The sequence below is a fragment of the Scyliorhinus canicula genome, chromosome 6 (genome assembly GCF_902713615.1).
Source record: "Scyliorhinus canicula chromosome 6, sScyCan1.1, whole genome shotgun sequence".
Lineage (NCBI taxonomy): Eukaryota > Metazoa > Chordata > Chondrichthyes > Carcharhiniformes > Scyliorhinidae > Scyliorhinus > Scyliorhinus canicula.
This window is the reverse complement of record NC_052151.1, coordinates 22209130-22222793: the sequence shown is the minus strand read 5'-3', so window position 1 is coordinate 22222793 and position 13664 is coordinate 22209130. Positions and strand designations below refer to the sequence as shown.

Below are 13664 nucleotides of genomic sequence, written 5' to 3'. Positions count from 1 at the left end.
AAGTTTTAGCATCAACTACTTCATGTGGTAATGAATTCCACAGGCTCACCACTCTTTGTGTGGAGAAATGTCTCCTTATCTCTGTCCGAAATGGTTTACCCTGAATCCACAGACTGTGACCCCTGGTTCTGGACACACCCATCATTGGTAACATCTTCCCTGCATCTCGCTGTCTAGTCCTGTTAGAATTTTATAAGTCTCTATGAGATCCCCCCTCATTCTTCTGAACTCCAGCGAGAACAATCCAAACCTAGTCAATCTCTCCTCATATGACAGTCCCACCATCCCTGGAATCAGTCTGGTAAACCTTCGCTGCACCCACCTCGGGAGCAAGAACATCCTCCCTCAGAGAAGGAGACCAAAACTGCACACAATACTCCAAGTGTGGCCTCACCAAGGCCCTGTACAATTGCAGCAACACATTCCTGCTTCTATACTCGAAACCTCTTGCAACGAAGGCCAACATATCATTAGCCTTCGTTACCCCTGCTGCACCTGCATGCTTACCTTCAGCGAATGGTGCACAAGGACACCCAGGTCCCGCTGCACACTCCCCTCTCCCAATTTACAACCATTCAGGCAGTAATCTGCCTTCGTGTGTTTGCTTCCAAAGTGAATAACCTCACACTTATCCAAATCATACTGCATCTGCCATTGATTTGCCCACTCGCCCAACCTGTCCAGAATCTTGCTGTAGGATCCTTGCATCCTCATCACAAATTCACCCTCCCACCTAATTTGGTACCATCTGCAAACTTTGAGATGTTACATTTTGTTCCCTCAGCCAAATCATTAATATATATTGTGAATAGCTGGGGTCCCAGCACCGATCCCTGTGGCACCTCACTCGTTACTGTCTGCCAATTTGAAAAGGACCCATTAATTCCTACTCTTTGTTTCCTCTCTGCCAACCAGTTTTCTATACACCCCATTACATTTCCCCCAATCCCATGGGCTTTAATTTTGCACAATAATCTCTTATGCGGGACTTTGTCAAACGCCAAATGTTGCCAAAGTCCAAATATACCACATCGACTGGCTCCCCCTTGTCAACTGTACTGATTACATCTTTAAAGAATTCCAACAGATTTGTCAAGCATGATTTTCCCTTAATAAATCCATGCTGACTCTGACTGATCCTGCCACTGCTTTAAAGCCTTCTGGACCCAACATTGAGTTCGCATTTATAAATCAAAACCTCTGATGCCATTTTGTTTTGTGTTTCTTTTCTGTTTGTCTCTTATCACTTTTGTATTTCCTTTGCTTTGGATTTGCATGGCAACTGTATAGGAACCTGCTATTCACACCTCAACTTTGTTTCTTTACCTGTCCAAAATCCACCCCCTTTGCACCATGAAACCTTGTTCATTTAATCTCTCCTGCCTTCCACCTTATCACAGAACTTAAACTTCCCTTTTGTGCTTCTTCCCACCCACCCTATCACTTGCTCTAAACCTTTTGCATTTCTAACATTTCCCATTCCTGATTGGGCAGGTTTTTTTTTCCAGGGATTGGGAAGGAAATATAGGTGTTAGTTTGGGCCCTGATCCCACACAGCATGCTTTAGACTCACCACCAAGATTTTCAAATCTGCAGCCAATTAAAGGCTAGGGAGTGGTTTTGCTGTCCATTTAATAATAATAATAACAATAATAATAATAGCTTATTGTCACAAGTAAGTTTCAATGAAGTTACTGTGAAAAGCCCCTAGTCCAGCGCCTGTTCGGGGAGTCTGGGAATTGAACTCACGCTGCTGGCATTGTTCTGCATTACAAGCCAGCTATTTATCCCACTGTGCTAAACCTTCCCCTAAACCATCAGTGGATGTGGTCTAAGGAGAGGCCCTCCAGCATTTGAATATACGAATTAGGAGCAGGAGTAGGCCACTCAGCCCCTTGAACCTGCTGTGTCATTCAATAACACCGCGGTTGGTCTGATAGTGGCCTTACTTCCATATTTTGCCGACCTCTGATAACCTTTGACTCCCTTGGTAGCCAAGAATCTATCTTCTGCTTTAAAAAATTGAATTTCCCCTGTCTCCAACATTCTCTGCAGAACAAAGTTCCAAAGATTCACAGCACTCAAATGGAAACAATTTCTTCTCATCTCCACGTCCCCTAGTTCTAGCCTCTCCCACGCAGGGAAACATTATTTCGCCATCGACACTGTCTGTCAAGTCCGATCAGAATCCTGTATGTTTCAATAAGGACTCTGTGGTAATTGTAGATCTGTGTAGATGCAATACAACTGAGCAAGCACCAGAGGGAGCAGTGGGGGAGCTATAAATACAGAGGAACAGGAAGTGAGGGCACACTTCACGGAAGGGAGAACTGGTAGTAAGACACAGGCAGACAGGCAGCATTGAAGAAGCTGTAAGTTAAGCTCTGAAGACAGAACAAACTCACAATAAAGCATCTACTCCAACTTTGAAACAACGAGCTATATTAAGACACAAGGAACAACACATGGTACCCAGGAGTGGCTTCAGATGCTTACTACAAGATTACTCAGCTGCAGACACAGAAAGACCAAAATGGCAAGAAGAACTCCTACCGGGCATTCAACTTGGAAGACCTCGCTTATTCGATGATGTGGGTTGGAACCCCACCTCAGCTGGACCTAACCGGTAATGTAAGAAATGTCTGGAAAAGATTTAAACAAGTGTTCGATATATATATCATAGCTAATGATTTAGCAGCGGCCTCAGACGAAATGAAAATAGCACTGCTCATCGCAGGACATGAAGCTAGAGAAGTATATAATGGCTTTAAATACTCGAAAGCTGAAGACAGCAACAACTTGCAAATAATACTAAAAAAATTTGAAGAGTACTGTATGAAATTTGAACAGCACTGTATGCTCAGAAGCCAAACTGCATAGGGACTGAGTGATGCAAAACTCAAACAATCACTGTCAGAACAGAAAGGGTTCAGTCTAGAAATCGCAAGTGAAAAGTACAGATCAAAAGGAAACAGTAACTTGAACTTCTCACATAGACAAAACGCTGAAATCCAGTTGAGATCAAAAGAAAGAAGTAACTTGAACTTGTCAGAAAGAAAAAACGCTGAAATCCGCTGTAAAATGGCGTCGGAGCACATTTTACAGTCTCGGGGCAACAACGGACGAAACTCTGCATCTGTGCATGCGCAGGAAACAGAAGCCGTGCATGCGCAGTTACAATCACCCATTTTGCTGCGCATGCGCAGTTAAAAAAAGTTCTTGTTGCTGATCGTTATGCGCATGCGCAAGCCGCGCATGCGCAGTGGACACAAAACCGCACAGTAAAGGAAGGCCGATTTACGCATGCGCAATTGATTCCTACGCATGACATCAAGAGCGTCATGACGTCTGAGGACCCGGACCACGCCCACTTAAAATGGAAATGCCCAAAAATTAAAAACAAGATACTTAAAGCTGTAAAACCCAATTTTATTACCTCAAAAGACAGAAAAATGCCTGAACTTACACCAGCAGTTGAAAATAACTCTCACAACATCCTGGAACAAGCAGTCTGCACCACCCAAAGTGAAGAGAACAAAAAAAAATCCGAAACAAAAAAAGATGATTTGTTTTTCGAACAATACTACTCAGACATGGCTGAGTTATTCAGATATGCTGATCACAGCATCAGCAACACGGTCGCAAAGCTCAACACAACTCTACTCGTGGTAGATGAATCCAACACCATGGTGCCATGGCAGATCGTCGATACATTGGATGACAGCAATACCCAAGATTAAGACGACGCCACGCAGAGAGCACAGAAAGACTCCACAGAGAGAGCGATGACAGGCTCCACAGTGAGAGTGATGAAAGACTCCACAAAGAGAGTGACGCGAGCCTCCACAGACAGCTCGTTGGAAGACTCCAAAATGGAAGCAAGCAAACACTCCCTGGCGAACACCATGCATGAACAAGACCATGAACGTCAACCCACTGTCTCTGAGCAACCGCAAGCAGACTATGAAAGTCTACCAAGCTCACATAATCAAGAAGAAGACGTTGTAAATCTACCCACTGCATGCAAAAACAGTGACAAGGTGATCACACTCGACATACAGGAGGTACAGGATCACAGCGAGACTGACAGTTCTCAGCTCGTCTGTACAGAAGCACAGAGTAGGGCCACCCAAGAGTCCAGAGAGACCACGTCAATAGAAACCATGAAGATTTTGACTCCAGAAGAGGAGCACCAAGAGTCCAGAGAGACCGCGTCAATATAAATCGTGAAGATTTTGACTCCAGAAGAGGAGCACCAAGGAAGCAAGGAAGAGGAAGCAAATCCACCACAAATGACTGATGTCACCAGCATCAATGCAACATCAGATCATTCTCACCATTCTCTAGACGAAACGTTCAATGTAACAGATTCCGCAAAGGACACTCGGACCAATAATTGTGACAATGACTCAAATTATCCACACGGGACACTCATTGAGCACAACAAGAAAAACGACAACCACAAGAATCAGAGCAGAAACAAGAATAACAACAGCAAGAACAAAAGCAACATGAAGCGCGATAAGAACAACAAAAATTCCAAGAAACACTGCAGAAACAAGAAGAACAACAAAAACTACAAGAAGAACAACAAAAACAACAAGAAGCATAACAAGGACAACAACAAGCACGACACGAACCAAGACAGAAACGACAAAACAGCAACAAGAACGACAACGAAAACTTCAAAGACAGAAACAACAACAATGAAACTACGACTTGTACAAAATGGTACAACTCTGCACATGAAGGACAATGCCACAGCACACTGCAAAACAATGACAAGACTAAAAACATGCCATGGGATGACAACGAATCTCACAAACTCACATCTGCTCCAGAACAAGCAAGCACACCAGCTTTCAAGGCAGATGACACACTAAATCGATACCACAAGCACAGAAAGAAATCCATGTCAGTCAACATCAGTGGTTCGACCATTCAAACACCTTGGGATGACGTATTGGTTACATTCACAACGGAGTACAATATCAATATCACCACGTTAACAATGAAAAAGAAAAAACTCAATGAACAAATTCATCAAGTTTGGACTCATAAATGTTTCTATTAAGATTGGACTCATAAATATAAATTGACTTTGTAAAATATGCAATTGCACAATCACTTGTATAGATACACATATCGTAAGTAATCTAATTGTTTTGTACAATTTTCTTTAACGATGTACAGAAAATATGTAAAGAAAAAAGGGGGGATGTGGTGATTGTAGATCTGTGTAGATGCAATACAACTGAGCAAGCACTAGAGGGAGCACGGGAGAGCTATAAATACAGAGGAACAGGAAGTGAGGGCACACTTCACGGAAGGGAGAACTGGTAGCAAGACACAGGCAGACAGGCAGCATTGAGGTAGTTGTAAGTTAAGCTCTGAAGACAGAACAAACTCACAATAAAGCATCTACTCCAACTTTGAGACTACGAGCTTTATTAAGACACAAGGAACAACACAGACTCAGTGATTGGTAGCCCACTAACTGGGGTGAGACTTGTCACTTTGAACATGGAGACAAGGAGGGATAAGTGGAGCTAAGTTTATTTTTAACAAGTCACAGCTGCCTGACTATGATTCTGGAGGGCTGACCCCTCCAGGGAATGACCTGCTGCTGCAGCTTTGGCCCAATGGCTGTTATGGGTCAAGTAGGCTGTTTCTCTAATGTGGTTCCCTAAACCCCACACATAGGGGCTGTCTGCAAGAACAACTGGAAATTCCAGTCAGTGTGCAAACCTGGCATTACTAGGCCCTGCACTTAACAGTAATCATCCCCAATTGTTTGCCTCGCCCATGCTCTCTGTCCCCAATCCACCCTCATTCAAATTGGCTCAGGATCAGCACAGTAAATAGGCACAGAGATCAGCAGCACCAAACTGCACGCCAATGCACCTCTGACCCAGGCACTGACCCTTTCAAAAATCTTGCCCATTAATTCTGTTTCTGTCTCTAGATACCTGCTGAGTATTACCAGCATTTTCTGTTTTTGTCTGTGATTGAGGAAGATATAGATAGGCATAGTAGGCGAGAAGCCAGGATTACCCCTGAGGGCGGAATGTTTCTAGTGGCTACCTATTGGAAAAGGCAAATGCTGCACATGCACCCGACGTTGTACTTGCAATTGCCTTTCCCTATACTAATTAGGTGCTCTTCCAGTGACCCCACAAACTCTGGCAGGGCCAACACTTGTGGATGTGTCCCTGTGTAAAAGCCCAGATCACGCACTTCTATTTTCATCCTCAACATGAGATGGCAACGCTTTTTTTTCAAACAAACAACTGCTTTTTAATCAGAAAAATCTTTGTTGATTTTCAGAATTGTGATGACTTTGGCCAGGTACTCATTGTTCTGGTTTGGGTTACTTTTCCAGATGACTTTAGGGATTAAGAGGTTAGGTTTTCATTTATATCCAAGCTCTCCAATTGTTCTATGTGGAAATAAATCTTAAAATCTCTCTTTTTAAAAAAAATCCTATTTTAATAGCTTCTCTATGGAGTCCTGTTAGAGTTCTATTGGCTAGGTAAAGCACTGAAGTTGATTCATTTCGGAAACGTCAGCCAAATGTTGAGTATTTGTGATGTGTATCTGGTTCCTACCACATGACAGCTCATCAGAAATTGAGGTACAACAGAGGAAGCTGGTGATTTGTCTTGATAACAGATCAAATACATTTATTTTTATAGCACCTTTAATGCCCCAAGGCACTTCACAGGACCATTATCGACAACATTTGCCACCGAGACACATGAGAGATATTAGGAGAAATGAACTTAAAGTTTGATTTAAAGAGCATATTAAAGTAGGAGAGAGAGACGAAAAGGTAGAAGTGAGGAATTTCTAGAGCTTTGGGAAAGGCAGCTGAAAGCATGGCTGTTAATGGTGGAATGATTAAAATCGGAGATCTGCAAATGCTTGTAACTGGAGGAGTGCAGAGATCTTGGGGTTGTACGGCGACAGAGGATTACAGGGATACGGAAGGGCATGGCCATCGAGGAATTTAGAAACAAAGATGAGAATTTTAGGAGGATTTTCCTCGGATTAGGAGGCACTCTAGGTCGACGAGGATAGGGGTAATGTGATGGTGAATAGGATTTAATGTGAGTTATAATATGGGCAGCTCAGTTCAAGTTTGCAAAGGGTACAAAGCTGGCCTGCAGCATTGGAAAAGTCATATCTTGAGGTAATGTAGGCATCATTTCAGCAGCAGGTGTGATGAAGTGGGGTGAGATGGATCATATTACAGGGGTAGAAATAGGTAGTCTTGTTTTTTTTAATGTATTTTATTACAAACATGTATCAAAACAGGTTACAGCAAATAAGCACCCCGGGAAACATACTTCCCAGCGATCAACTCTAGTCTGTACAGATTTTCCCCCTTTTTGACCCTCCCCCTCTCCCCGCTGCGATGAACAGCTCTTCAAACACAGTTACAAACACCCCCCACTTTTTTTCAAACCCCCTGTAGAGCCCCCTAACTCATACTTTATCTTTTCCCACCACAAGAAATCGGACAGGTCACCCAACCAAGCCGCTACCTCCAGTGGCGATGCCGACCGTCACTCCAGTAAAATTCGCCGCCGTGCATCAGAGAGGCAAAGGTCACCACTGGGACCTTCCTCCTCTCTATGAGCTTCATAGGCAGTCTTGTTGATGAAGAGAATATAGATCAGAAATTCACCTCAGGGTTGAATAGATCATTCAGGTTGACAGTGGTCTTGTTCAAACAGCCAGTGGCCAGTGTAGAGTCAGAGGCCAAGCTCATAAGATCCTAAGAAATAGGAGCAGGCATAGGCTATATGACTTCTGAATCCTGCTCTGCCATTTCATCTGATCATGGCTGATCTTATTTGGTCTTACCTATACTTCCCTGAATTCCCCCCATAGCCTTCTAGATGAACAATCTGTGTAACACATCCTTGAATATATTCAATGACCCAGCCTCCACTGTTTTCTGGGGAAGAGAATTCCAATGATTAATGACCTTCTGAGAGAAGCTCCTCCTCAAACCCCTTCATCCCAAGAATTAGACAAGTGAACCTTTCTTGAATTGTTTTCAGTTATTACAGGGGTCCCTGTTGGGAGTCTTCCTATTGCAGGGGTCCCTGGGGAATTCCCACTTTTACGGGGGTCGCTGTTAGTGGGGAGGTGGGGGGAGCTCTGGTAGAGGAGGTGAACATTATTGTTGGGGGGGCCTTATTGATGAGCTCAGATGCTCTCTACCAGACCGGCAAGTGAACTGTGCCCACATGATTCCCGGTCGCGGGGACTGGGGATCATGGAGGCTGGAGCATAGGGTGCCAGGCCCTCCAAATAGGTGCAAATAGGTCATAAGACCTATTGGCATTTATTTACATGCTCCCGTTGGCATGCAACGTCGATCTTATTCCCTCCACCAGTTGGAGCATCACCAGTTCGATCGGGTTGCCGCCCCGACGCCTGATTCTCCGTCCCATCGGGGAACACGATCTGGGGGTCCCGGGACTTAGAATCATAGAATTTACAGTACAGAAGGAGGCCATTTGGCCCATCGAGTCTGCACCGAACCTTGGAAAGAGCACCGTACTCAATCCCATGCCTCCACCTTATCCCCGTAATCCAGGAACACCACTTCACCTTTTCTTTTGGACACTAAGGGCAATTTATCATGGCCAATCCACCTAACCCCCACATCCTTGGACTGTGGGAGGAAACCGGAGCACCTGGAGAAAACCCATGTAGACACCGTGAGAACGTACAGACTCCACACAGACAGTGACCCAAGCCGGGAATCGAAACTGGGACCCTAGAGCTGTGAAGTAGCATTGCTAACCACTATGTTACCGTGCAGCCCCCTGCCTTTTAAAGTGGCTGAGCAAGCCACTCAGTTCAAGAGCAACTAGGGATGGGAAACAAATACTGGCCTTGTCAGTGATGCCAACGTTGCACGAAAAAAATCTACAGGTGCCTAACTTCCATGCTCACACTGTGTCCATACAGTTCCTGACCCTTCTGAACCCTCACACTATGTCTAGCTGTGTTTGCAGGATACACATCAGAAGTAGAGGCAGCCTGCTTCCTTCAACGCCCTGTTTCCTGAGGTGCCCTTGGATGGAGGGGGGTGTCTTCTGGACGGTCGGGACCTAGAGGGCCCCCGTCCTACTTTCGGGTGGCACTGGGGCTCTTGCCTTTTCTACCCAGTGTGCCTGAGTTGCGACAGTCTCAGGAATGGGGGATTTAGAATTTTAGGGGGATTCTCATCGGATTAGGAGTCACTGTAGGCCACCGAGCACAAGAGTGATGATGACTAGGACTTAATGTGAGGTACCATATGGGTAATATGTTTCTAAATTTCTCCTGGTTGGAAGACCCCGGGATGTGTTCCAGTGGATTGTCCTCCTTCTGGTTGGTTGTGGGCCCCTGGGTCACTCCATGGGATGGAGGGGCAGCTGGTGTGAGCTCCAGAAGCCTCACCGTGAACTGGCATTGCCAGTCCTGGAGGACCACCATTATTTGCACCATACACTTGAAGCCTCAATCATGGTCCTCAGGAACTGAGCCATGAATCTGACATCTCCCGTCATGGCTCTGATGCCGAACTCCAACCTTTCCACTGCAGATGCCTCCCTTGCACTATTGCCCTGGGTACCGAGCAAAGCGCACCATCTCCTGTGACAGAGTCTTTGGGACTTATTCACAGGAAATCTGACAATCCTTCCTGGTACTCCCAGCTCCGCCTTTGCATCTCAAGCAACTGAGGAATGAACGTGTTCAGAGGCACATCTCCTGGATGGAGAAAGCTGAGTCCTGGGATCCAGCAGATCTCTAACTGTCCAATCCCTGGGAAGTTCCTGCCTCCACCCGATGTGCATCAGAAACAGTGTGGTGCTCACCAGATAGTCACCCAGAAGGCTGCCTGCTCAGATTGCCCAGCGAGGTGTGTGCTCTCCACTAGTGGCTTATAGCTGTGATTCTTTCATGCGTGTTCTCCTCCGACATCTCCAAGGTCGTGTCGAGGGTGGGTGGTGGGACCCTGCTGGTGGACAGGCCAGGCTGATCGAGTGATGTTCCTGCAAAGAAAGGAACATGATATTAGTACATGGCCAGGGCAGTGGTCTGGGATACACAGAACTCACTTGAGTTTGATCATCTGAATGAACATATAGTAGCTCCTCAATCTTCACTCGCTGTCCACCTCATTGTCAGCACAGACCCACTCCTGCTCTTCTCCTTCGAACTCCTAAACTCTCTCCTCAAAACAAATCGGGATTTCAGCTCTGGCATCCCACCGCCCATCCTGCAGGAACACAAATGGGGATGATGTAAGCTGGCCACCTGGCGGATCAGATGTTGATGTTGATGAAATCTGGCATGTGTGGGATGGTGTGTGAGCAGGGAAGGGTTGTGGGGAGAGGAGTCCTGGAGTTGTGAGGAAACCTATGGGAGGATGGGTGCTGGGGTCCTGCTATGTGGCATCATGTGGGATCAGGGTTGACGGAAAGGTGGAGTGCCAGGGGGAGAAAGGGGGCACTTAACCATAAAGATCGTTGTCGGTCATTCATTTTTTTTCTACATTGAACCCCCCCATCCTCCTGGTCAGGCCGCCGACACTGACCAATGCTGCCACCATCTCCCAGGTGGGATTGGTGGCCTTACTGGAGGGCCTCCTCCTAACCCGTGGGTAAATTATGGCTCGCCTCGCCTCCATGGCATAAAGCAATCGAGTGAGGGCCCCCTCTGGAAATGTGGGAGCTGGTCTTGTGGATGCCAGCATTCTGGCTTGAATGAGTGAGTGCCATGCAGCCGTTTAATTGCAGCGCCCCCTTGATTGAAGTGTTCTGATGACCCCCCCGGGGTGGCTGAATCAGACTGTTTGCACCTCAGCTTTCCACCTGAGGAAAAAAAAATGAAAAAGTGCTAAAAGATAGCGATCCAGATCGCGCTGCCAGGGCTGCTGGGATTTGCACTGATTTTTTAAAACAAAAATTACACTTCGTCATTTTTAAAAAATTCTGCCCAGGATCTATATCTTCAAGTGAGGATTTACTAATCATAGACATTATCCTCAGAGGGAAGATTGCTCCTTTCCTTTTTTCATTGTGTCCAATTTATTTTGTTTTCACCAGGTTCACTGAAGCAAAATCACTTGGAGAAAAAGTGAATCAGTCCAGGAATAAGATTAGTGAGTACCCATGTCATCTTCAAATGGTATAACATTACAATAATACCTCAGTGTGTGTATTAATCATGAAAATAAAAGTGAAGGGAGGAAGTTTAGCTCAACCCTGAAAATGGGGGCGCTTATTGTGCTATGTGACTATTCATTGTGTTGAAGTCACCATGTTAAATTAATGCTGCCTGCTGTTTTAAATAATTGCTACATGCCATTGGTGGGCTGCATGGATTAGTACGGGACCAATATCATGAATTATTTACACTTTAATAAAACTCTTCGGGAGAGATTCTCCGGTTTTCCAGTCACGTGTTTCTCAGTGGCTCGCTGTTCGCTGGGGGCGGGATTCTCTCTTCCCGCCGCTTGTCAGTGGGATTTCTCATTGAAGCCACCCACGCCGCCAGGAAACCGGAAACCGCGGGGGTACAATGCCAGTGGTAAAAGTGAATCGCAACGGTCAGAGAATTCCGGGCGTAAAGTGAAGATACGTTGTGTTTGTAAGGAGTGTTGGCATTCAATTGAAAACTGAATGTGCTGCGATGCTGTGACAGAAACATACAAGAAATTGAGCACCAAGGTTTACACACAATCCACAGGAGGCCTTGACGGTGGGAAAAATGGGACATGTTCTACATTTACAGTTATCAACTCAAACAAGTTAAGGTGGGGGAGGGATCTGCCTATGGTGAGTCACTGGGCACAAGTACGTAGGAGCTGGGGCATGTAGGAAAGGATTGCTCAAACCAGGTTGCCAGAGAGAGAAGTCGCAGACTAGGGGCAGAACTTTCCCTTTTTCATGCAGAGTGTGGCAGTGTTGAAGCCTCCAGCCCCAATGGCAATTATCTCCGCTGTATTGTGAGGGCGATTGAAAAAATATCCAAGGGGCGGGTTCCACGACTTAATTTTTTAAAGACCGGGACATGATTTTTAAACACTGCCCTGGTACACAAAAGTAAGAATGGAGTTCTCCCCCCCCCCCTCCCCCCCCACCTTCCAAGTGACCCTCCTCCCCCTGCACTGCCATTCCACTGCCCAGGCATGTCTCACTTCCCACTGACCGATGCACTCAGCTGGGCCCCTTCAGCTGGTATGCCTGCCAAGTATACATCATGGGCCACCAGTCGGAATTCACGCAGATGTGCCCGCATGCTATCTGAATCGATAGCCTAATGGGTGGGGGAATAATCAGGCCGGAGAGGCCTGATAATTAGATTCCCATTAAGTGCCCAGCAGGAGTGAAGGTGGGTGGGAACAATCGTGGCGAGACTTGCCGCCGGCTTAAAACGTTATTTGGGCCTCTTGCCCGATTTCCAGCTATCATCACCATTCGTGTCCAAACAGAGCAAGAGCGAACATTCCGGCCGGGTTGTTTTGTAGAGGAGGCAAACAAAGACTTTGATGGGCCATGTAACAAAAGAAAGGAAGCCAGAAAGCCTTTTCTCAATGTCAGGTATTATGGATTTCCCAGCGCTCATTTAGTTTAGTGTTTTGTTCAGAGATTGGGCCGCATTCTTTCTAATATGAGATAGGTGGTAAGTTCCTTGAGCACAACTTTAGAACCCACCATGATCCAGTGAATGATGGCCGATGTCACAGCTTACATTGCAGCACAAATGGTTTCCACCAAAGTCCTAAGTACTGCAGTGTTTTAGGCCCAGGGTTGATGAACAGGATGGTGCGGTTTTAATTACGGATGCCACTCATGAATTGTCCGATCAATTAGATCCCAGACACAAAGGGGCTGGGGGGCTGTCGATGTTGAATCCTCCATTGCTTTTCATGTTCCTCCATTTCTAGTTGTACTTCTTCCTCTTTCCCCTCCTCTTCTTCCACTACCAGCAGCAGCCTGCAACAAGCCAAGCAATACTTTCCTTGCTCTACTTTGATTTTGCAGTTGTGGCTGCAGCAGATAACAGATTTTAAGAAGGCTTTTGTAAAGCGAAAGCATCTCAAGCATTGATCATCCCTGAATTTGAGGTCAGGCAATTGCTTCCTCTAGACTCTCTGTGAATATGACCTGCTTCTGAGAGTGTTCCCCCCCCCCCCCCCCCCCCGCCCTCCTCCAACAGCTTGTCCAACTCTGTGTGACCTATCTTCAATCTCCAAAGCATGCTTGCCCCAGAGGACATCCCATCAGACCACTCCACATCCAGAAGCAGCACAAAATTTTAAATGACCGAAAAAGCATTTTAAATTAGTCAGTCCACCCCAGGAGCATATTGAAACTCTAGTCGAATTCAGGAAAACTTCAAAAATTGATACAATGCACCATCAACCTAAAAAAAAATCCAGCAATTAATTTGTAAGTGCTTCATGATCTGTTAAATTAATGCTGAGGCGGGTCCTCCATTTATTTAACATGTGTTCAGCTGTGCGCGATTATGATAGGACCACAGTGCTGGTATTAAACCAGGGTTTTAATCTCATTAACCTGCTCTGTATGCACTGGCAATCATTAGGTCAATGTGTGCACAACCCCTTTATTAAGATGGTGTGCCACACT

At 45.7% G+C, this 13664-nt stretch overlaps 1 protein-coding gene across 4 annotated transcripts in view; it reads left to right on the top strand.

Moving 5' to 3' along the window:
• kif6 (kinesin family member 6) overlaps positions 1-13664 on the top strand; it is a 683903-nt gene that overhangs the window by 483996 nt on the left and 186243 nt on the right. For all 4 annotated transcript variants that reach the window (XR_005460902.1, XM_038799042.1, XM_038799041.1 and 1 more), the window contains exon 15: positions 11115-11170. Coding sequence is in view for 3 of the 4 variants with exons in the window: in XM_038799042.1 (XP_038654970.1) it covers positions 11115-11170 (56 nt within the window). In the remaining variant the exon portion in view is untranslated. The remainder of the gene's footprint in view (positions 1-11114; positions 11171-13664) is intronic.